The sequence below is a fragment of the Bufo gargarizans genome, chromosome 4 (assembly GCF_014858855.1).
Source record: "Bufo gargarizans isolate SCDJY-AF-19 chromosome 4, ASM1485885v1, whole genome shotgun sequence".
Taxonomy (NCBI): domain Eukaryota; kingdom Metazoa; phylum Chordata; class Amphibia; order Anura; family Bufonidae; genus Bufo; species Bufo gargarizans.
Genome location: NC_058083.1, coordinates 61,816,930 through 61,841,674, shown reverse-complemented (window position 1 = coordinate 61,841,674; position 24,745 = coordinate 61,816,930). Strand labels below are relative to the sequence as shown.

Genomic DNA, 24,745 nt, shown 5'->3' with positions numbered 1-24,745 from the left:
AAAACCAGTCCAGCAAAATCTGCCTTCCAAAAAACGCATGGCATTTTTTTCCTTCTGTGCCCTGCTGTGTGCCCGTACAGTAGTTTACGACCACATATGGGGTGTTTCTGTAAACTACAGAATCAGGGCCATAAATATTGAGTTTTGTTTGGCTGTTAACCCCTTGTTTTGTAAAAGTAAAAAAAAATATTAAAATGGAAAATCTGCCAAATAAGTGAAATTTTTTAATTATATCTGTATTTTCCATTAATTCTTGTGGAACACCTAAAGGGTTAACAAAGTTTGTAAAATCAGTTTTGAATACCTTGAGGGGTGCATTTTCTTAGATGGAGTAACTTTTTTGGAGTTTCTACTCTAGGGGTGCATCAGGGGGGCTTCAAATGGGACATGGTGTAAAAAAAAACAGTCCAGCAAAATCTGCCTTCCAAAAACCGTATGGCATTCCTTTCCTTCCTTGCCATGAAGTCTTGTGGAAGACCTTAAGGGTTAACAAAGTTTGTAAACTCCGTTTTGAATACCTTGAGGGGTGTAGTTTCTAGAATGGGGTCATTTTTGGGTGGTTTCTATTATGTAAGCCTCGCAAAGTGACTTCAGACCTGAACTGGTCCCTAAAAGTTGGGTTTTTGAAAATTTCAGAAACATTTCAAGATTTGTAACATCCCCAAAAAATAAAATATAATTCCCAAAATGATCCAAACATGAAGTAGACATATGGGGAATGTAAAGTAATAACTATGTTTGGAGGTATTACTATGTATTATAGAAGTAGAGAAATAGAAAATTTGAAATTTGCAATTTAAAAAAAAAAGGTAAATTTTGTATTTTTTTATAAATAAAAATGAATTTTTTTTACTTCATTTTACCAGTGTCATGAAGTACAATATGTGATAAAAAAAACTATCTCAGATTAGCCTGGATAAGTCAAAGCGTTTCAAAGTTATCACCACTTAAAGTGACACTGGTCAGATTTGTAAAAAATTGCCTGGTCCTTAAGGGCTTAAGTAAACGTTCCAATTTTAATTATCAGAACTGACTACTCTTCATTTCTCTTCCCGCTGCAATACCGTTGTCACGAACCAGCGGGTATGAACCCACTGTGCCACATGTCCTACCTCCTCTAAGGGCGTTGTCTAAGTGAAGCCCTCGGTTCTTCACAATACCCCTGATGGTGGGAATAGACTTTCCCGAGGTGAACACCAGGTCGCTACCTCTTGAGGAGGATAGGTACACGAGGCAGCTAGTCCGGGCGGACCAGGAGGTACCTGAGAAAGGTACCAGAAGTACAAGCATAGTCAGGCAGGCGGAGGCGTTACTAGGAGCAACAGTGCAGGAGCAAAGGATGAGGCAGAGGCGTAGTTAGGCAGACAAAAGGTCAGGCCATTATTATGTGATATCAGAGGATGTTACAGGAGGAGGGATAAGAGGAGAGGACTACACCTCCCAGCATTTCCAGGCTGTTATTATGTGATATCAGAGGACATTACAAGTAGATAGTGATGAGCAAGCCTGCTTGGCCGAATATCAGTTCGGCTCGAGCATCGCTATGCTCGGCACATGGCGGTACTGGGCCAAGTACCGCATGTGCTATAGTGCAATGCTCGAGTCTCCTACCCGTACGTTTCGCGGCTGCTAAGCAGCCAATAATGGTGCAGATAAGTACTGCCCTCACTGTAATGCTACATAGCACCCAATGATGCGGGTTCAGCTCATTGCGAGTCAGGGAGAGCTGAGGATAGGAAGGGACAGATAGTTTATGGAGATTGTGATCGCAATATATTCCAGCGAATAACGTTTCAAAGACCCAAAAGTCCTATTGTGTGTGGTGGCAGCAATTTAATTGTGCAAAGTTGAACTCAAATATATATATTTTTTTATACTTTGCGAAATAGCAATTTTACTATATAGAGGGTGTCTGCAGTGACTTGTGACATCTGTGCAGCACCTTCTGTGTGTCAGGGGCAGAGATAGGAAGAATATTAGTGAAAACAATAATTTTTCTCCCATAATGTGTCCACATTTTTGCTGTGTAATCTGTGAATTATGTGATCTGCGCTTCAATACCTTGTGTTGTTGTCAGGCCCAGATATAGGGAAAAATATAAACGACATCAGAAAACAGTGTCTGTACCGCAGATTCCAATAATCTAGGCCTAATCTAGTGTCCATATTCTGTGTGTTCCTGTGACATATACAGTACGCCATCCAAAAACTGTTTCTTTAGGGCAAATTTAACTAATCTGGGCCCAATATAGTGTCCATTAGTGATGGACGAACATTGGCCGGGACGGTTCGCGAACGCGATCAAATGTTCGTGAACCGCAAGTTTGCGGCGGGCCACATTCACTTTAAAGGCAGGCGAACCTGGAATACCTTCAGGTTTGCATCCACCAAATACTTAGAACTAGAAGTGCACAAATAGTCCCACAACATGGACAGTGACATACCAGATGTATTATTCGAATTTGCGATCTCCATTCATAATTTTTTTCAATGCAAAATATCGGCAATGTAATTTTCGCCTATGCGCATGAGCAAAATAGGCGCGACATACTACAGCAACTGGGTTTCCACCAGACCGAAGTTGGATGCGATCAGAAGAGATGGTTGGCAACAATTTTCGCGATGTTGAGGAAGAACTTCTGATCGCTGTAAGTAATTTGACATAAAAGCAGTGTATTTGATTACATTTCACATGCATGTTATAACAATCGCTGTATATGCAGATCGAGTGTTTTAAAAAACGAAATTGCGAAAATTCCTAATGATGCGATTAATTTTTTCGCGGCATACGCAACTTCACATTTTATAAGGTCTTATGAGATATTAGTGATTGGTGCACTAAGTATTGTTGTGAGAACTTGTCACTCCAGTACAGGCCCCAAAAATTAGCCAATAGGCATTCACCTGATGGGATTCTGTGGCTGGAGGTACATTAGGCGGTCACAGGATAAATATGTAACTGTCGACCAGTACAGGGCCAAAAAATTTGGCATTCAACGGTCATAAAAGGCCTTTTATGCCGCTGTATTTACCTAAGACAGGGACGATGATTTGTTCTGTGTGGCGGTGCATATTTGTAGGCATTTGAGGAATTTCAATCAAACATAGTCGACTCGTCACATGTGTTGAATTCCTCCGAGATCCATGCCTCATTCATTTTTAGAAATGTGAGGTAGTCCACACTGTTGTGAGCTAGGCGAGTGCGCTTATCGGTCACGATCCCCCCTGCTGCGCTGAAGGTCCTTTCGGATAGGACACTGGATGAGGAGCAAGCCAACAGTTCCATGGCAAATTGTGTCAGCTCTGGCCACAGGTCAAGCCTGCCCACCCAGTAGTCTAGGGGTTCATCGCTTCTCAGAGCGTCCACATCGGCCGTTAACTCGATGTAGTCGGACACCTGTCGGTCTAGGCGTTCCCTGAGGCTGGATCCGGAGGACGGCTGTCGATGGGTTGGGTGCAAGAATGATCTCATATCCGAAGTAACAAACACATCTTCAAACCGCCCTCTTCTTGCATGCACAGAGGATTGGTACCCGCAACTGTTTCTCTGTGAGTGAAAATTCCTCTGCCAGCGCCCGCAAAAGCAGAATGCAGCATCTCTCAAAGCAAGGCCTGGAAGTGCTGCATTCTGACAGCCCTCTGTGATGGTGGTAACATTTCCGCCATTTTGTGTTTGTACTGGGGGTCTAAGTATGTTGCCACCCAGTACTGGTACTGGGGGTCCCTCTTCAAACACTGGAGCATGAAGGCCCCCATGTGCATTATCGTCCAGGATAATGTTGTCCTCGTTCTCCTTCCCCCAGCCACGGACAACACCAGGGATCCCAGAAATGTTAAAAGTATGCTCTTCTTGCTCCTCCTCCCCCCAGGCACCATCCTCCTCTGACTCCTCTTTAGACTCCTGTTGTTGACTTGTCTCAGATGGAGTAGCCCCCCCTGGGAATTCATTCAGCATTGCGACTTCCTCATCTTCCTGCTCCTGCTCCTCGACGGCTTGATTAATGACCTGACGCAATGCACGCTCCAGAAAGAAGGCGTAAGGTACGATGACACTGATAGCGCCCTGGCTGCGACTGACCAGTTTGGTGATCTCATGCGGTGAAAAAAAAGAAGCTCCCCAGAACCTGTCTTGCCACAGAGTTTGTACAGGTAGTCATTAACTGCACATTTCTGCTGGAGTAGCCTATCAAGCATATACAAGGTGGAGTTTTATTGCGTCGGTTAGTCACAAATCGGACGTCTGACGGGCAGGTGGTGTCGTTGCTAAATGTCAGCAAAGCGAGCCATGGCCGTGTAAGATCTTCTAAAATGGCCAGAGATTTTCCTGGCCTGCCGCAAGACGTCCTGGACCCCGGGGTATTTGGCAACGAATCGCTGCACGACTAAGTTCAGGATGTGTGCCACGCACGGCACATGTGTCATTTTGCCCTGTTTCAGCGCGCTCAGCAGATTGGCACCGTTGTCGCACATTACTGAAATGGAGTGCTGAAAGGAGTGCAGGACCGGTGTGGCTCTTGGCTTCCAGGCACAACAGGCGCAGCACAGCATGGCAACGTCTCACCTGGCATGTCGAATAGGTTCTGGGGATCTTGAGGAGTGCAGCGGAAGAGACGGTAGCAGCGGAAAAGGAGAAGTCAGCCAAGGAGGATAGGGGGGATGGAGTAGGAGGAGGAGAAGAAGAGACAGGCCTGCATGCAATCCGTAGAGGTAACACCAAATCCACATAGGAGCCACGGGTAGCATGCTTGACAGCCTTCAGAAGGTTCACCCAGTGGGCAGTAAAAGTTATGTACCTTCCCTCCCCGTGTTTGCTAGACCACGTGTCTGTGGTCAGATGTATCTTGGCACAGACACTGTGTGCCAGAGATACATTCACTTGCCGCTGAACGTGGCCATGTAGCTCTGGTATGCCCTTCTAGGAGAAATATTTCCTTCCAGGGACCTTCCATTGCAGTGTTCCAATGGCCACAAATTTTCTAAAGGCCTCTGAGTCCACCAGTTTATATGGCAGTAGTTGGCGGACTAGCAGTTCTGACAAGCCAGCGGTCAGCTGTTGGGCAAGAGGGTTATCCGGCGTCATTATCTTTTTTCACTCGAACATTTGGGGTAAGGAAACCTGCCTTTTGCCAGATGAATGTGACGATGGCACAGTGGAAGGTGGAGTGGAGGATAACTGGGAGGAGAGAGGAGAAGGAGAAGAGGCAGGACGTGGCCATGTGCGGCGTCCTGGGAGCGCCAGATGTGACCGTGCATAGTGGATGGCTCGCTCCTGATACATTATCAGTCTGGTTTTTGCCTCCTGTACAATGTAAGTTCTGCCTGATTCTCCTCCCTATCTGCTGCTCCATTTCTCCCTCTGAACTCCCCTCCTATTCCTCTCTTGTGGGCACCCATGTGACGTCCATCGACACGTCATCATCGGATTCGTCAACTTCACCACCACTGATATTAGAGATCTCAGAGTAGGCAGCAACAGTGGGGACCACCCTCCTTGGGCTGGTCTGGGTACTGTCGCCAGACTGTTGGGTGGCGGCCATTGATACCTCCTCTTCCTGATCCGATGCCAAGAATGGCTGCGCATCGGTTAGGTCTTGGAATGTATAGGAAAATAATTCCTCTGACTCGAGCGGATGGGATATGGTGGTGGTGGTGGTGTCTTTGGGGGTGGACACAGCAGAGAGTGAAGAGGGTGCAGATAAAGAGGATGAGGAGGGTGCAGAAGTGGAAGGCTTAGTGAGCCACTCAACCAAGTCACCAGAAAAAAAAAAACATCCACCGTTCCCAGCTTCATGTCCGACTTAGCTGGGCGGCGCAGGACAACACTGTCACAACACTGTCCAAGTTGGACTAGTGCGAACAGTTGGTTGGATTGCTAAAGATAATGCTTCCAGTCAGTTAAGCACCAAGACCAGTCTCTGTAGCCAAGAGTCTGGTAAACCGAATCCTCTCTCTGATTATCCTTCCTCCCACCATGGAGAGGCTTGCTAAACGAGTGATCCCACACTCGGATATTCCAAGGAGCTCTTTTCAGCGCCACTATTACATTTGGCCCTCGCGCCCAGCACGCTTGAAGAGGGACCTGAGATATTGTGAGATATTGTGCCCTGATTCCCAACCTCTTGAGCCTTCACAGTCTCAAGAAGATGACGGTGCTGAACGGCAATCATTTGTTCACAAGGTGGATGATGATGAGACACAGTTGTCAATCACTGAGGTTGTGGTTAGAAGCAGTACAGAGGGACAACAGGCTGGAAGAGGCAGTGGGGTTGCAAAAGGGAGAAGTCGGCACACACCGAGCACCCCCATACGTAAATCTACCTTGCCAAGGGGTAGGTGTTCCGCAGTATGGCACATTTTTGAGGAAAGTGCAGACGACAAAAGAGTGGTAGTTTGCAATCTGTGCCGTACTAAAATGAGCTGGGGCGTGAACACTAGCAACCTCACCACCACCAGCATGATCCGCCACATGGAATCCAAGCACCCTAACAAGTGGGCCGAAAGCCTGGGTCCACAATCTGGGTCTGCGGGTCACACCACTGCCTCCTCTTCCCCTGTGTTACTGTCACCGCCAGATCTCCGAGAAGTTCTGATAGACGTTCTTCAGTACCTCCTGCATGATCTTCTTTTGTTTTGCTTTCGCTTTGACATCTCTCCTCCCTCTCCCAGCTGTCATCTATTAGCAGTGATTGCCTCCTTATATATCTCCTCCCATACTACCTCACTTTGCAGTTTATACAACTTCCTGGATTGTGCTCATGCTAGAAGCTGCTACTGCTGCATCTACAGATAAGTCTGTTACTTTATTTGTGTTTTCCTGTAGGCTTGATCCTAGGTGACCCTGACTCCCTCCGTATTAAGTGTAGGGAGCCGGTGGTTGTGTCCCCTCACTATTATAGGGTGTTCAGGTGTCATACAGTCGAGGCACGAGGGCATGCAATTATCTATCATAGAGATTTTTGCATGGGCTGAGCAGTAAGGGAGAAAGCTAGGGCTGTTACAGGGCTTACCCTTATGTTCCTTAGTTTTGGATCAAGTCAGTCGGATCTTCATTTGTGTCTTCTAGTTTTCTGCAACACCATCCGTGACAGTCACACACTGCTGGCCAATCCCCTGTTGAAGGTGCAGGCCGGGATGCCCCTCGCCCTTGACCTTCGCATGAACCATCAGCAACAACATCCACTCTCCTGTCCCAGCGCAGCGTCCAAATGTCCATAACACAGTCATTTGAACGCAAGCTCAAATACCCACCCACAGGCCATAGCCCTAAATGCGCAACTTTCGAAATTACTGGCCCTTGAAATGTGGCCATTTAGGCTTGTGGACACTGAGGCCTTCCGCAGCCTGATGTCGGCGGCCGTCCCTCGGTACGCAGGCCCCAGCCGCCACTATTATTCTATTGTGCCGTTCCCACCTTAAACCACCATGTGCCCCAGAACATCACCTGTGCCCTGACCAACACAGTTACTGGGAAGGTCCCCTTAACCACGGACACATGGACAAGTGCTGGTGGCCAGGGACGCTACATTTCCCTGACTGCATACTGGGTGAATGTTGTGGAGGCCAGGAGTGACTCGTACCCTGGGATGGCACAGGTGCTACCCACTCCGAGGATTGCGGGCCCCACGTCCATCAGGATCTCCTCCAGTGGCTATGTTACTCCAACCCCCACTTCTCCTACTCTGCCGCCTCCTACTCTACTTCTACCTCCAGCAGCAGTCAGCCATCAGTCGGAAGCAGTGTAGCACTGCTGTGGGTAAGCGTCAATAGGCCGTGCTGAAGTTGATCTGCTTAGGGGACAAACAGCACACCACCGCCTGCTGTGGCAGGGTATAAGGGATCAAACCGTTCCACATGTTGTCCAGGCTTTGTGAGCAGCAGAGGGCAGTTGTGGAATACCAGCTACAACATGTTCGTTGCCTTTCAAGTCAACAGCCACTATTCACAAGCAAGGAGTGGGCATTGATGTCAGACCTCTGTGAGGTTTTAAAAAACTTTGATGAATCCAAACAGATGGTTAGTGGCGATAACGCTATTATCAGCGTAACCATCCCACTGCTGTGTCTACTCAAACGATCACTGCTCACAATTAAGGACGACGCTCTGAATGTGGCAGACGAGGCAATTGGGCAGGACATAACACAGGGTGATAGCCAGACCAACCTCAGTTCATCTTCTCAGCGCGAATTGGACCATAAAGAGGAGGAGGAGCTGGAGACAGTTGCCTCTGCTACAGAGTGTAGTGTCACGGCGGACAGGATATCAGATACACAAGTGCGTCCAAGGACGAGACGGAATAGACAAAGGAAGAAGTGAACCAGCCGGTCGAGTAAGAGCAACCTTCGAGCGTGCTCAGGTTTCACAAGCTGCCACGTAAGCCTCAATGCTCTTGCGTAACCCGGGCCACCAGAACCTCCGGGACACAAGGTCACAGGTGGACTTACCACCAGGATGTCCAGCAAGGACAGTATCGTGATGTTCCTTGAATACCTTGTATCGCAGTTTTTCAGAAACAAACAACCTCCCTGGGGGACAAGTACCAGGAGCCCCCTCCTGGGCTCCCAACACCTCCATCTCCAATTCGGGGTACAGAGCGGAGACCACCACCCATCTGCCAAAATCGGAGCAGGATCCTCTTATTCACATCCCCCAGGAAAACTGCGAGACAAGTCATCTGCCTTGACATTTTTAACCCCCGGGCGAAAAGTAACCACAAAACATTGACCATCTGGCCTGTCTAGGGTTAAGACGCTTGGCAGATTGCAGGTAAGCCAAATTCTTATGATCCGTATATACAGTAACGGGGTGAGACGCCCCCTTCAATCAGTGACGCCATTCCTCAACGGCCAACAACTCTCTATCTCCAACATCATAATTCCTCTCGGCGACCGAGAGCTTCTTGGAAAAAAAAGCACACGGACCCATGTGCCAGGAGATGAACCCTGCGACAGCACCACTCCAACCCCCACTTCTGATGCATCAACCTCCACCGCGAATGGCTGAGACACATCGGGCTGCACCAGAATGGGAGCAGACGCAAAACACTCCTTATTAGTCGAAAAGGCCTGCAATGCCTCATCCGACCAGACAGAGACGTCGGCGCCCTTCTTAGTCATATCAGTCAGAGGTCTTACAATGGAAGAATAGTTCAGAATAAATTTTCTATAATAATTAGTAAACCCCAAAAAACGCATCAAAGCTTTCTGATTCTCTGGTCGGTCCCATTCCAGAACCACCCGGACCTTTTTGGGGTCCATACGAAAACCAGAGTCAGAAAGCAGATATCCCAAAAACGGAAGCTCCTGCACACAAAACACACATTTCTCGAATTTGGCATATCATTTATTCTCCCGAAGGATCGTCAAAACCTGTCTCACATGATCCTGATGGGTCTTCTGATCAAGAGAGTAAATTAAAATTGTCATCCAAGTAAACCACCACGAACCTCCCCACCAAATGATGGAAAATGTCATTGACGAATCGCTGAAATACCGCTGGCGCGTTCGTCAACCCAAAAGGCATGGCCAGATTCTCAAAATGACCGATCTCGGACCGTAATACGGTTCAATTCCCGAAAATCCAAACACGGTCTCAGTGATCCATCCTTTTTCTTGACAAAGAAAAAACCTACTGCCACCGGAGACTTAGATGGCCTAATATGACCTTTTGCAAAACTCTTGGCGATATACAGTACAGACCAAAAGTTTGGACACACCTTCTCATTCAAAGAGTTTTCTTTATTTTCATGACTATGAAAATTGTAGATTCACACTGAAGGCATCAAAACTATGAATTAACACATGTGGAATTATATACATAACAAAAAAGTGTGACACAACTGAAAATATGTCATATTCTAGGTTCTTCAAAATAGCCACCTTTTGCTTTGATTGCTGCTTTGCACACTCTTGGCATTCTCTTGATGAGCTTCAAGAGGTAGTCACCTGAAATGGTCTTCCAACAGTCTTAGAAGGAGTTCCCAGAGATGCTTAGCACTTGTTGGCCCTTTTGCCTTCACTCTGCGGTCCAGCTCACCCCAAACCATCTCGATTGGGTTCAGGTCCGGTGACTGTGGAGGCCAGGTCATCTGGCGCAGCACCCCATCACTCTCCTTCATGGTCAAATAGCCCTTACACAGCCTGGAGGTGTGTTTGGGGTCATTGTCCTGTTGAAAAATAAATGATGGTCCAACTAAACGCAAACCGGATGGAATAGCATGCCGCTGCAAGATGCTGTGGTAGCCATGCTGGTTCAGTATGCCTTCAATTTTGAATAAATCCCCAACAGTGTCACCAGCAAAGCACCCCCACACCATCACACCTCCTCCTCCATGCTTCACGGTGGGAACCAGGCATGTAGAGTCCATCCGTTCACCTTTTCTGCGTCGCACAAAGACACGGTGGTTGGAACCAAAGATCTCAAATTTGGACTCATCAGACCAAAGCACAGATTTCCACTGGTCTAATGTCCATTCCTTGTGTTCTTTAGCCCAAACAAGTCTCTTCTGCTTGTTGCCTGTCCTTAGCAGTGGTTTCCTAGCAGATATTCTACCATGAAGGCCTGATTCACACAGTCTCCTCTTAACAGTTGTTCTAGAGATGTGTCTGCTGCTAGAACTCTGTGTGGCATTGACCTGGTCTCTAATCTGAGCTGCTGTTAACCTGCGATTTCTGAGGCTGGTGACTCGGATGAACTTATCCTCCGCAGCAGAGGTGACTCTTGGTCTTCCTTTCCTGGGGCGGTCCGCATGTGAGCCAGTTTCTTTGTAGCGCTTGATGGTTTTTGTGACTGCACTTGGGGACACTTTCAAAGTTTTCCCAATTTTTCGGACTGACTGACCTTCATTTCTTAAAGTAATGATGGCCACTCGTTTTCTTTACTTAGCTGCTTTTTTCTTGCCATAATACAAATTCTAACAGTCTATTCAGTAGGACTATCAGCTGTGTATCCACCTGACTTCTCCACAACGCAACTGATGGTCCCAACCCCATTTATAAGGCAAGAAATCCCACTTATTAAACCTGACAGGGCACACCTGTGAAGTGAAAACCATTTCAGGTGACTACCTCTTGAAGCTCATCAAGAGAATGCCAAGAGTGTGCAAAGCAGTAATCAAAGCAAAAGGTGGCTACTTTGAAGAACCTAGAATATGACATATTTTCAGTTGTTTCACACTTTTTTGTTATGTATATAATTCCACATGTCTTAATTCATAGTTTTGATGCCTTCAGTGTGACTCATAGTCATGAAAATAAAGAAAACTCTTTGAATGAGAAGGTCTGTCCAAACTTTTGGTCTGTACTGTACTTCCGCATGACCTCTCTTTCGGGTTGAGAAAGATTGTAAAGCCGAGACTTTGGCAACTTAGCCCCTGGGATGAGATTAACTGGACAATCATAGTCACGATGAGGGGGCAATTCCTGAGCCCCACCCTCCGAAAAGACATCTGAGAGATACAGAGGTAGAGCCGTAGTGGACACACCAGAGATAGATGTGCCAAGACAATTATCCGAACAAAATTCACTCTAACCAATGATTTGTCTTGCTTGCCAATCTATAATTGGGTTATGTTTTGTCAACCATGGTAACCCTAAGACTATAGGAGCGGGCAAATCCTTCATGACAAAACAAGACATAATCTCAACATGTGAATCACCCACCCTTAACTGAATACCATGAGCAATATGAGTGAGACTCCTTTGAGAAAGAGGGGAAGAATCAATTGCAAAAACCGGAATCTCTCTTTCTAAAGTGCAAGTACTTAGACCCAGATTTTGAAGAAAAGGTACCAAACTGATGGCGACTTACCCATGGACTCCTGCCTACGGTTATTCAAAGCAAACTCTGCTAGGGACAAGAATGAGGACCAGTCCTCCTGATTCTCAGCCACAAAGCACCTCAAGTAGGTCTCCAGGTTTTCATTAGTACGCTCTGTCTGTCCATTCGACTGCGGAAGAAAAGCCGAAGAGAACGAAAGTTGAATGCCAAGCCGAGAGCAGAATGCCCTCCAAAACCTGGAGACAAACTGCGTGCCCCTATCAGAGACCACATCCGAAGGAATACCATGCAATTTCACAATATTATCAACAAAAATCTGCGCAAGAGTCTTGGCTTTAGGCAGACTAATTAATGATATAAAGTGAGCCATTTTACTAAAACGGTCAACTACCACCAAAATTACTGTTTTCCCAGAGGAACTCGGCAGATCCGTAATAAAGTCCATAGACAAGTGCGTCCAAGGACGAGACGGAATAGACAAAGGAAGAAGTGAACCAGCCGGTCGAGTATGAGCAACCTTCGAGCATGCACAGATTTCACAAGCTGCCACGCAATCCTCAATGCTCTTATGTAACCCGGGCCACCAGAACCTGCGGGACACAAGGTCTCAGGTGGATACAGGTGATACAGAGGTAGAGCCGTAGTGGACACACCAGAGATAGATGTGCCAAGACAATTGTCCGAACAAAATTCACTCCAACCAATAATTTGTCTTGCTTGCCAATCTATAATTGGGTTATGTTTTGTCAACCATGGTAGGAGCGGGCAAATCCTTCATGACAAAACAAGACATAATCTCAACATGTGAATCACCCACCCTTAACTGAATACCATGAGCAATATGAGTGAGACTCCTTTGAGAAAGAGGGGAAGAATCAATTGCAAAAACCGGAATCTCTCTTTCTAAAGTGCAAGTACTTAGACCCAGATTTTGAAGAAAAAGAAAGTCAATAAGGTTTACCCCAGCACCACAGTCAAGGAATACTTCAACAAAAAAAATTCTTGAGTCTAGCGCTACCATAGCTGGAAGGAGAAAACGAGTATTACAGGGAGCTTGCATACCTGCTTGCTCCACCACTCCATTCACGCTACCAAGAGTCAGGAAAGTTATTTTTTTCTTTTTCTCATCAACATGCGGTTTAACAAAAGGACAAGTAAAAATAAAATGACCACTTTTCCCACAGTAGTAACATAGTTTATGCAATTTCCTAAAGTCTCTACTACCAGAACAGAAAGATACCTGACCCAGCTGCATGGGTTCCTCCCCTACCCCAGAGTTACCTGTAACATCACCCTGGGAAGCAGTTGAGACGAAACCACTCACAGAAGGGATCCCTTGCTTCTATCTAACCGTACTGCTAAAGACATAGCATTCTCCAAAGAATCTGGGTACTCATGAAAAGCAAGGGCATCTTTCAATCTCTCAGATAACCCCTGACAAAACTGACTACGTAACGCGTGGTCATTCCACTCTGACTTGGTAGCCCATCTCCTAAACTCAACGCAGTAAACCTCTGCAGTATGTTCACCCTGTAATAAATTACGCAATTTAGATTCCGCCATCGAGACCCGATCTGGGTCATCATAAATTAATCCCAGGGCTTTAAAAAATTCTTACACCGACCGGAGGGCCCGAGAACCGGGTGGCAGAGAAAAGGCCCAGGATTGCGCGTCCCCTTTAAGCAGAGAAATTATTATACCAACCCTCTGACTTTCATCACTTGACGACGATGGACGCAGCCGAAAATACAACTTGCATGACTCTCTAAAGCGAATAAAGTCATCCGTACCCCCTGCAAATCTACCAGGAAGAGCGACTTTAGGCTCCCTACAAATTTGACCTGCACCTGATGCCAGAGCATTCTGACATCGTGTGACCGAACTACTCAGATCCGCAACCTCTAGAAATAATCCCTGCATGAGGTCAACTAGCGCATCAATTGACGCCATCACAAAACCGCTGAGCAATGGCAGTCAAAGTATTGGCGGGTTATAATGTCACGGCGGACAGGATATCAGATACACAGATAAATAAACAAGTTTCTAGGCGAGCAGCTGGGGATAAGGTCACCTCCTAGCAAATCCCTAACAGCTCTCCCTATACTGCTATGCCCACATTCAGACCCTTAAAGTGGGAATAATGTGTCCTCGTGCCTGGGCTGGAAATACCCTAGAATCCCTGAGATGGTGAAAGGGGAATTGGGGCAGCCTGCTCCCTCAGAACCTGGAGGGGACAGATGTAACTCAAACAGCCTAGACAGCAAAAAACAAGAAATCAGAAACCAACTTATCTTATCTGAGCAGGAACAGCCAATGCTTCCAAAGCCAGACAGAAGCTATAACCCGCACGGAACACTGGGAGTGAGAGTAATTTAAACCAACGACCCCACCCAGTGCACCTGAAGGGAGGCGGAACTAGCACGACTCCAAAACAAAACAAAAAACTAGACACGTGCTGCTAATCTAGCAGACCTCCGCACATAGTCAGAGCAGGGCATGACAGGTAGTGCCCATGGAACTTTAATTCCATCTGTTCAGCGTGGACGGGCAGAAGAGGAGGAGGAGGAGATGGAGAGTCATCCTGATGTCGACATCAACGTCTTGTACTCTGGCACACATGGCTGACTTCATGTTAGGCTGCCTTTCCAGCGACCCTCGCGTTATACGCATTTTAGACAACACGGATTACTGGGTGTTCACCCTTCTTGACCCCCACTACAAAGAGAACTTCTCATCTCTCATTCCTGCTGGTGGCAGAGTCTGTACTTCCTTGGCCAACCGAGGAGGGGAGACTTGGGGAACACACAGCAGTTCCAACAGAGGCAGGGCAACACTCTCCAAAGCCTTTGACAGTTTAATGACACCCCGCCAGCACCCTCACCCTGATGCGCACCCTAGTGGTACAAGGAGGAAAACATTTTGGAAGATGGTGAAGGAGTATGTACTAGACTGTGTCAGCGTCCTCAATGATCCCTCAGTGCCTTACAACTACTGGGTGTCCAAGCTGTACACGTGGCACCAACTGACGCTCTACGCTTTGGAGGTGCTGGACTGCCCCGCCGCCAGCGTTTTGTCTGAGCATGTATTTAGTGCTGCTTGTGGCATTATAACAGATAACCGTATCCGCCTGTCAACTGAAAATGCTGACAGGTTCACTCATATAAAAATGAACAAGGCCTGGATTGACCATGACTTCTCGACTCCACCAGAGGAGAGCTGAGCTGATGATAAACATAAAGGCACTTTACATGTGTTGTTTTTAATGCAGTTAATATACTGTATTCCCATGTACCCCTTCCACCACAAACAAGGGTATATGGTTGAATCTTCCTTTTCTCATCCTCCTCCTCCTCTTCCGTCATATCAACATGCATTGCTTATTCGTCACATAAAATGCCCTCGCATATATGGCCTTCAAATATAATTTTTTAGAGGGTCCACTCACCAGCAGGCCCTCACATCTAATTTTTTAGAGGGTCCGCTCACCAGCAGGCCCTCACATCAAATTTTTTAGAGGGTCTGCTCACGAGCAGGCCCTCAAGTCTAATTTTGTAGAGGGTCCGCTCACCAGTAGGCCCTAAAATCTAATTTTTTACAGGCTCTGCTCACCTGCAGGCCCGCAACTCAAATCTTTTATAGGGTCAGCTAACCTGCAGGCCCGCAACTCAATGTGAATGAGGCCCTCCTTTATGTGATATACAGGTTGTATCGGAGTGCCTCTTCCTTGTAATTTTTGGCAGCACTTGCACTTTATATACAAGTAAATATACAGGAAAGAATGTTTTCAATCAATTTGTCCTATAAAATTTATTTTTTACTTTTGTGCGTAAAACCTTAATTAGATTATGGGCCTAGTGATCACTTTAAGCCATTTTAAGCTGCATCAGCAGCAGCATGGTGATAAAAATTAGTGGCAAGGTGACATGGTGTGGAGATGGCAGCATGAGGAGGCCACATAGTGGCACAAGGACTGAGTCTGGATAAAAGACTAAGGCCACAGATTGTTTAGAAAGATGCAGAAGGAAAAATCTGTGGAGCTGTATCATGGTCACCTGCAGATTAATGCAGACCAGGGCTGTAGCTATAGGGGAAGCAGGGGAAGCTGCAGCTTTGGTGCCCTGACCCAGAAGGGGCCCATCCAGAAGGAGGAGGACTAAAGGATTTGGTAAGGGCCCCCTCAACAGTATTACACAATGAAATTATATACAGTGACAGTATAAACAGTGTATAAAATGGATGGAACAGCTCCTGGCCCTGGTCTGAGAGAGCGATCTTTACTAGCCACAGGAATGGGGGCGGCATGAAAGGAAGGGGTCACTAAAAAATGACAGAGTCTGCATAAAAGACTGAGGCCACAGATTGTTGAGAGAGATGCAGATAGAAACAAATCTGTAGAGCTGTATGACGGTCACCTGCAGATTAATGCAGCCATCAAAATCAAGTTGGGTTTGTCGGTTCCACCTCAGCTCACCAGCAGGCCTGCACCTAAAATCTTTTACTGGGTCAGCTCACCTGCAGGCCAGCGACTGAAATATTTTACAGGGTCAGCTCAGCTGCAGGCACTAGCATATAATGTTTTACAGGGTCAGCTCACCAGTAGGCCCGACCCTAAAATCTTTTACAGGGTCAGCTCACCTGCAGGCCCGCAACTCAGGCTGCCTTGCTTTGAAGTAGTAGCCGTTTATCTGGCTCCCGCTTTGAAATCGAACAATGATTCCCCGTTACCGGTGGTCAACATGTTAGACGCATAAAAGAACATCGAAATTTGATAGGGAAGATATCCAAATGGATTGTGGACGTCACGGGGACGTGCAATCAGGCAGAAATTAACAAAGCAGCAGCAGGGCCTCTCCTGTATAACGTTTCCTCATCCAAAATACCGCAGTGACATTCCCTGTAATTTAGTATTATTCATTTCAATAGCAGGGCATCTTAAGAGTCCTGTATTGTTATTTATCGTCACTACCTCAGGGGTCAGTATTGGGCCCTATTCTCTTCAATATATTTATTAATGATCTTGTAGAAGGCTTGCACAGTAAAGTATCAATTTTCGCAGATGACACTAAACTGTGTAAAGTAATTTACACTGATGAGGACAGTATACTACTACAGAGGGATCTGGATAGATTGGAGGCTTGGGCAGATAAGTGGCAGATGGGGTTTAACACTGATAAATGTAAAGTTATGCACATGGGAAGGAAAAATGCAAGTCAACCGTACATACTAAATGGTAAAACACTCGGTAACACTGACATGGAAAAGGATCTAGGAATTTTAATAAACAGCAAACTAAGCTGCAAAAAACAGTGTCAGGCAGCTGCTGCCAAGGCCAACAAGATAATGGGTTGCATCAGAAGGGGCATAGATTCCCGTGATAAGAACATAGTCCTACCACTTTACAAATCGCTAGTCAGACCACACATGGAGGACTGTGTACAGTTCTGGGCTCCTGTAAACAAGGCAGACATAGCAGAGCTGGAGAAGGTCCAGAGGAGGGCAACTAAAGTAATAACTGGAATGGGGCAACTACAGTACCCTGAAAGATTATCAAAATTAGAGTTATTCACTTTAGAAAAAAGACGACTGAGGGGAGATCTAATTAATATGTATAAATATATCAAGGGTCAGTACAGAGATCACTCCCATCATCTATTCATTCCCAGGACGGTGACGAGGGGACATCCTGTGCGCCTGGAGGAAAGAAGGTTTGTACACAAACATAGAAGAGGATTCTTTACGGTAAGAGCAGTGAGACTATGGAGCTCTCTGCCTGAGGAGGTGGTGATGGTGAGTACAATAAAGGAATTCAAGAGGGGCCTGGATGTATTTCTGGAGCTTAATAATATTACAGGCTATAGCTACTAGAGAGGGGTCTTCCTCTGGATCAACTTGCGGGATAACAGGCCGAACTGGATGGACAAATGTCTTTTTTCGGCCTTATGTACTATGTTACTATGTTACCTCCCCGAGTCAGCCATTGACCTCCCTTGGATGTGGTATCCCTTTCTCAAGCTCCCTCTCCGGCATCGAACCCTGATTCCCCATTACCTGTGATCACCATGGTATGTGCAGAAAAGAACATCGAAAGTTGATAGGGCAGACATCCAAATGGATCGTCGCCATCACGGGGACGTGCAATCGTCCAGAAGTTATCTAGAGTCACCAATGCGGCAGCAGGCCCTCGCCCCTAAGGTTTTAGATGGTTAGATCAGCAGGCCCTTGCTCCAAACAAAGAGTGTATTGGAGCTCCGGTTCCTTGTAATTTTTGGCAGCCCTTTCACTTAGTGCATAGGCTTTATGAGTGTAGGAGTCCAACTACCTGAACAATTGTACCAAAATATGAATGAGGCCCTCTTTTATGTGATATACAGGCTGAGTGCCTCTTGCTTGTAATTTTTTGCAGCACTTGCACTTTATATACAATTGAATATACAGGAAAAAATGTTTGTGAACAATTTTTCATGTAAAATTTATTTTTGGGGGGTTTTGTGCGTATTTTTGTCAGTCTGTAAAAGTGCCGTACAACTCAGACAACATGGTTCCCAGCAGCGACCTGGGAAACCAAGATGCATCCAGACATCCTCCCCATTCTGTCACTTTCTGACTTTTTCCAATGGACAAGGCACTCTCCCCTCTTCAGAGCAGGGGGTGCCTGGTTGTCTCCCATTGGCTTCCATTATACTCGGGTGCTCGGCCGAGCACAGAAATATAGCAATGTGTTCGGGCCGAACACCCGAATACTTTGGTGCTCGATCATCACTACAAGCGGAGTATAACAGGAGAAGACTACAACTCCCAGCATGCCCAGGCTGTTATTTTGTGATATCAGAGAACATTACAGGAGGAGGGATAAGAGGAGAGGACTACAACTCCCAGCATGTCCAGCCTGTTATTATGTGATATCAGAGGACAATACAGGAGGAGTATAAATGAAGAAGACTACAACTCCCAGCATGTCCAGACTGTTATTATGTGATATCAGAGGACATTACATGAGGCGGTATAAGAGGAGAGGACTACAACTCCCAGCATGTTCAGACCATTATTATGTGATATCAGAGGACATTACAGGAGAAGGTATAAATGGAAAGGACTACAACTCCCAGCATGTTCAGCCTGTTATTTTGTGATACCAGAGGATATTACAGGAGGATGTGTGAGAGAGGAGAGGACTACAACTACCATCATTTACTGGCTGTCACTGTGAATCCTTCCGTTCTCCATGTTATTTTCATTACAATTCTCTGCCTCTCCCGCACTGGTCACATGATGGTGACATCATCACCATTTATTTCAGCTGCTTAGCTCCATACTTCCTGCTCTGGAGGCCCCACCCACTAGCCAATGAGACCACACCTATTCCCATGACTCTACTATAATCAAGTCCCCTCCTGCACTGACCACATGATGGTGATGGCATCAAAGGTCTTTCTCCACCACCTCTCTCTACTGTTAAGCTCCGCCCCTGCACTGTTTACATAATGGTGATATCATCACATGTCTTTCACCACTACATCTTCTCTGAACTGATGGGCTCCACCCCGTCCTGCACTGATCACATGACAGTGACATCATCCCAGGTCCTTCAGCTCTTGCAGTGCAGCAGATACAGAGCAGGTCCTGGTCAGTAGTTACTGCTGTGGTGTCTGGAGCCTCTTCTTCTCTCTGGTATCAGCCATTTCTCCAGAATCCCCCTTTATCCCCATTGCTGGGGGCTCTGAGAAGCGGGGTCTCTCCAGGAGCAGTAAGTGCGGTTCTGGATCTCACTAATGCTCTTGTCCCTGGAGGATTTCCAGCCTCTCCTCTCCTCATAAAGTCCTGTGCAGTACTAGAAGCCTCCAGTTCTCTCCTCTTCTCCTGACTGACCACCAAGGATGGACAGGAAGGAGATCAGCAAAAGTATATTAGACTTCACCTTTAAGATCATCTCCCTGCTGAGCGGAGAGGTAAACTTTTCTAGATTTCTCTACTCTTTATTGTATTCTGTAACAAGTCCGACATTGAGAAGGAGAATCCATCATATGAAGTCATAGAAAGAGTCCAGGGTCCTGGAGACTGGCCTCCACACTTACTAAGTGATGGAGCAGTGATGGATCATCGGGACCAACAGTCATGTTGTGTGAGCCATGAGAAGGTAAGTAGGCACGTTGTACCCAGGAGGAGAGGAAGCAGAGGAGGAGATGGCCGGAGTGTGGCCTGGAGGGAGGATTTCTACCACTAGTCTGACATCTAGATGATACTGGACTATAACAAGGAGGCCTGTACTACGTCTAGAGGATAGAAGGTTTCTCCACCAATTTAGAAGAGGATTCTTTACTGTAAGAGTAGTGAGACTGTTGAGCTCTCTGCCAGAGAAAGGGGTCACAGGGAATTCTCTAGAAGAGTCCAGAAGATGTCTGGAGGGTAAGAATATTCCAGCTTCAAGTGACTAGATTTCTGGAGATGGGGCCATGATCCAGGGAGTGATTCTCAGAGTAGATCTGGAGTCAGGAAGGAATTTATTTCCATACGTGTCTCTCTCCATCCACAGGATTACACCATAGTGAAGAAGACATCGGGGAAGATTCCCATTATCCATAAATCAGAAGTGTGGACCCTCATCACAGAGCCTCCCCCCCTGATACATGAGCAGAAGATCCTAGAACTCACCCACAAGATAATTGAGCTGCTGACTGGAGAGGTGACACTGCTGGGAATGTTGGGAAATTCTGCAGTAACAGCACTGGAGGGGTCTGGGTGATGACGGTGTCATTGTGTTGTCAGGTTCCTGTAAGGTATCAGGATGTGGCGGTCTATTTCTCCATGGAGGAGTGGGAGTATATAGAAGGACACAAGGATCTGTACAAGGAGGCCATGATGGAGGCTCCCCGGCCTCTGATATCACCAGGTAAAAGATCTTCCTGATTATAGAGGTGTACAGGTCCCCTGGATACTACTCTTATCATCTCATTATGATATATATAACACTGTGCTTGTGTTTCCTACAGATGGATCCAGGAGGAGAAATCCCCCCGAGAGATGTCCCCGTCCTCTGTATTCCCAGGACTGTCCAGAGGGGAAGTTTCCAGAGAACCATCAGGTAGATGGAGCTGAGCCCTATACACATCTATATAGGGGGGTCCTGCAGTCATAGAGGGGTCATAGTTTGTGGGGGTCTCTTATGTGGATCTGTTAGATTTCCCACCTGTCTGCTGTATTGTACTGAATTGTTACAGATGACAAATCAGGGGGAAGATGTGACTGATATTAAAGTGGAGGATGAAGAAGAGCGGATGATGGGCGATCCCCCGTGTAAGAGTGAGGTGGAGCAGGACATTCCAGTCCACGTGACCACAGGTATGGAATAGTGAATGGAGGAAGGGAATTAGGAGGCTTCTTCAGGTGAGGCTCCACCTTAGAGCTCTAGTAAAGTAGCACTCTGGGAAGTGACCTCTATGTTATGCGCAGGAGTGGAGTTGACTTCAGTGGGAGCAGTGCTGCAGTATCGAGCTCCGTCCACTATGCAGTGACAGGTCTGTGTAGTTCCGGCTCTGCTACACCTGAACAGCTGATTGGCGGAGGTGCAGTGTATATGACCCCTACAGATCGGCTATCCTAAGGATAGGCCGTCACTTAATAAAAGCTGACAACCCCTTCGGTTCCTAAGAAGGGTACGGAGGAATGTTAGGTTGAGGAATATCTTCCTGTGTTTCTTATAGAATGTGTCGGCAGATAAGAACCATTTGGCCCATCTAGTCTGCCCAATATACTAAATACTATGGAAAGCCCCTGGCCCTATCTTATATGAAGGATGGCCTTATGCCTATCCCATGCATGCTTAAACTCCTCCACTGTATTTGCAGCTGCCACTTCTGCAGGAAGGCTATTCCATGCATCCACTACTCTCTCAGTAAAGAAGAGAAATTATTAGCTGTGAGGCTGGATACAGTAATTACTGAAGATCATGTGATCATAACCCCAACAGACTGACAGGTTATAATATTAAAAGACTATATGCTATTATGCAGGTGGGTCGAGGAGCTGACGCTCCATCCTGTTATTGGATGCAGCGCAGAAACAAGGTGGCTGGGACAGGAGATGCTGTGCATGTGTCCCACGGTCCTGACCACCAGAGATGCTGGAGATTTTTCCTATAGTGTGCAGGTGCTGGACTGCAGGGTGTTCATAGCCCCTAGATACAAGCAGTGTATAATCCAATAGAAAAATAAATCCACCCAGCAAAGGAAGCAATATTGACAATGACAATACATTAGTTAGTCTACATGATAAATGCCATTTGCTTATGTAAGACAACCCCTTTAATATATTATATTACTATATCCATAAAAACTGAAAAAATTTGGATGTAAAACTTTTGCCTGGTAGTGTACAGGAGGTCATGTATTATTTCTGTACACTGCTTGTATCTCCTACAGGTGGACCTATTAGGAGAAATCAACCAGAGAAATATCCCAGCTCTCCGTGTTCTGTTAATTACCCAGTGGAAAATCCTTTATGTTTTATTAATGACACCCAACTTGGGAATCATCAGAGAGGTCACACAAGGGAGAATTCATATTTATGTTCAGAATGTAAGAAATGTTTCATTACTAAAGAAAAACTTAGGTATCATCAGAAAATTCACAAAAGGGGGAAGACATTCGCACGTTCCAAGTGTGGGAAATCTTTAATAAAAAAATCAGTTCTTGTTATTCATAAAAAAATTCACACAGGGGAGAAGCCATATTCATGTTCAGGATGTCAGAAATGTTTTCAAAATAAATCAGTTTTTGTAAGACATCAGAGAATTCACACTGGTGAGAAACCATTTACATGTTCAGAATGTGGGAAATGTTTTACACACAAATCAAATCTTGTTACACACGAGAGAATTCACATAGGATCAAATCCATATTCATGTCCAGAATGTGAGAAATCTTTTACAAGCAAATCAAGTCTTGTTAGACATCAGAAAAATCACACAGGAGAGAGGTCGTACATCTGCTCAGAATGTGGGAAATGTTTTGTTACTAAAGACAACCTCAAGCTTCACGAGAGATATCACAGGGGAGAGAAGTCGTATTCATGTTCAGAGTGTGGAAAATGTTTTGTTACTAAAAACAAGCTCAAGCTTCATCACCGAACGCACACAGGAGAGAAGCCATATTCATGTTCAGAATGTGGGCAATGTTTTACACATAAATCAAATCTTGTTACACACAAGAGAATTCACACAGGGTCGAAGCCATATTCATGTCCAGAATGTGGGAAATCTTTTACAAGCAAATCAGGTCTTGTTAGACATAAGAGAACTCACACAGGAGAGAAGCCGTATCCGTGCTCAGAATGTGGGAAATGTTTTGCAAGTAAATCAGATCTTGTTAAACATCAGAAACGTCACACAGGAGAGAGGTCGTACTCATGCTCAGAATGTGGGAAATGTTTTGTTACTAAAGACGGCCTCAAGCTTCACGAGAGACATCACGGGGGAGAGAAGTCGTATTCATGTTTAGAGTGTGGAAAATGTTTTCTTACTAAAGACAAACTCAAGCGTCATCTAAGAACTCACACAGGAGAGAAGCCATATTCATGTTCAGAATGTGTGAAGTGTTTCGTTTCTAAAGCCTACCTCCTAGTTCATCAGAGAAGTCACACAGGAGAGAAGCCATATTCATGCTCAGAATGTGGGAAATGTTTCAGCAGAAAGTCAAATCTTGTTACACATCAGAGAATTCACACAGGAGAGAAGCCATATTCATGTTCAGAATGTGGGAAACGTTTTGCAAAAAAATCACATCTTGATACACATCAGAGAATTCACACGGAACAGAAGCCATATTTATGTTCTGAATGTGGGAAATGTTTTACACAAAAGGCAAATCTTGTTGCACATCAGAGAACTCACACAAGAGAGAAGCCATATGCATGTTCAGAATGTGGAAAATGCTTTACACAAAAGGTGAATCTTGTTGCACATCAGAGAATTCAAACAAAAAAGAGAGGTTATATTCATGTTCAGAATGTGGAAAATGTTTTACAGATCAGATCTAGTCATACATAAGAAAACTCATAAAAGGGGAGAAGCACTTTTCATGTTCAGAATGTGGGGAATATTTTATTACTAAAGCCATACTTAAAGCTCATCAGAAAAATACAATGGAGAGAAGTCATTTTGAAGTCATTTGATGAGTCAAAAATCAAGATTCAATTTTGTAAAAAAAAATTATTCCATGATTTATTTTATCTTAAGGTTATTTGTTATATGCTTTAATTTCAAAGTAAAATTGAGACATTCAATTAAACATTAAAGGGGTTGTCTCACTTTAGCAAATGGTGTTTATCATGTAGAGAAAGTTAATACAAGGCACTTACGATTGTGTTGTGATTCTCCACGTTGCATCCTTTGCTGGCTAGATTCATTTTTCCATCACATTATACACTGCTCATTTCCAGGGGTTACGAACACCTCTGCAGCACAGATACGAGGTGATCGGGACAGGAAATGCTGCACATGTGTAACACAGTCCTGGCCACTAGAGATGGTGGAGATTTTTCCTATAGTGTACAAGTACTACTATCACTGCTGGACTGCAGGGTGATCAAAGACCCTAGATACGAGCAGTGTATAATGCAATGGAAAAATAAATCCAGCCAGCAAAGGAAGCAATGTGGACAATCGCAATACATTAGTAGGTGCCTTATATTTGTCTACATAATAAATGCCATTTGCTGAAGTGAGAGTACCCCTTTAATATATTATACGATTATATCCATAAAAAAAATAACAACTCCATCACCATTCTTTCAAGTCAAGTTATCATTTTTTTCTGGTGAACTTCTGCCTTTATATTTTGACAAACATGTCTGCTCCTGTGGTCAAATGCTTCTTCTTTCCATTGCATATTGGTCTAGAAGTTGTTGAGGATGTTATGATATTAATGTGAAGCCATTACAATATGGTGCATGGTTTACATAGTTTATATACCAAAGTT

The 24,745-nt window shown here is 45.5% G+C and overlaps 2 protein-coding genes across 2 annotated transcripts in view; both read left to right on the top strand.

Annotated features, from left to right (window-relative positions):
* LOC122935208 (zinc finger protein 397-like) overlaps positions 1-24,745 on the top strand; it is a 1,371,324-nt gene that overhangs the window by 1,255,459 nt on the left and 91,120 nt on the right. The gene's annotated exons all lie outside the window — the stretch shown is intronic.
* LOC122933822 (zinc finger protein 260-like) lies at positions 19,366-24,385 on the top strand. Its single transcript, XM_044288871.1, has 6 exons — positions 19,366-19,720; positions 20,305-20,454; positions 20,538-20,661; positions 20,762-20,853; positions 20,990-21,110; positions 22,190-24,385. Exons 1-6 carry the CDS (start codon positions 19,649-19,651, stop codon positions 23,812-23,814), a joined length of 2,184 nt encoding a protein of 727 aa, XP_044144806.1. The 5' UTR covers positions 19,366-19,648; the 3' UTR covers positions 23,815-24,385.

Excerpts from the sequence above, each read along its gene's own strand:
- LOC122933822 (XM_044288871.1), top strand. The coding sequence starts at position 19,649 with ATGGACAGGAAGGAGATCAGCAAAAGTATATTAGACTTCACCTTTAAG. Across the intron at positions 20,662-20,761 it reads CCGGCCTCTGATATCACCAG|ATGGATCCAGGAGGAGAAAT; the intron begins GTAAAAGATCTT and ends TGTTTCCTACAG. Across the intron at positions 20,854-20,989 it reads AGTTTCCAGAGAACCATCAG|ATGACAAATCAGGGGGAAGA; the intron begins GTAGATGGAGCT and ends GAATTGTTACAG.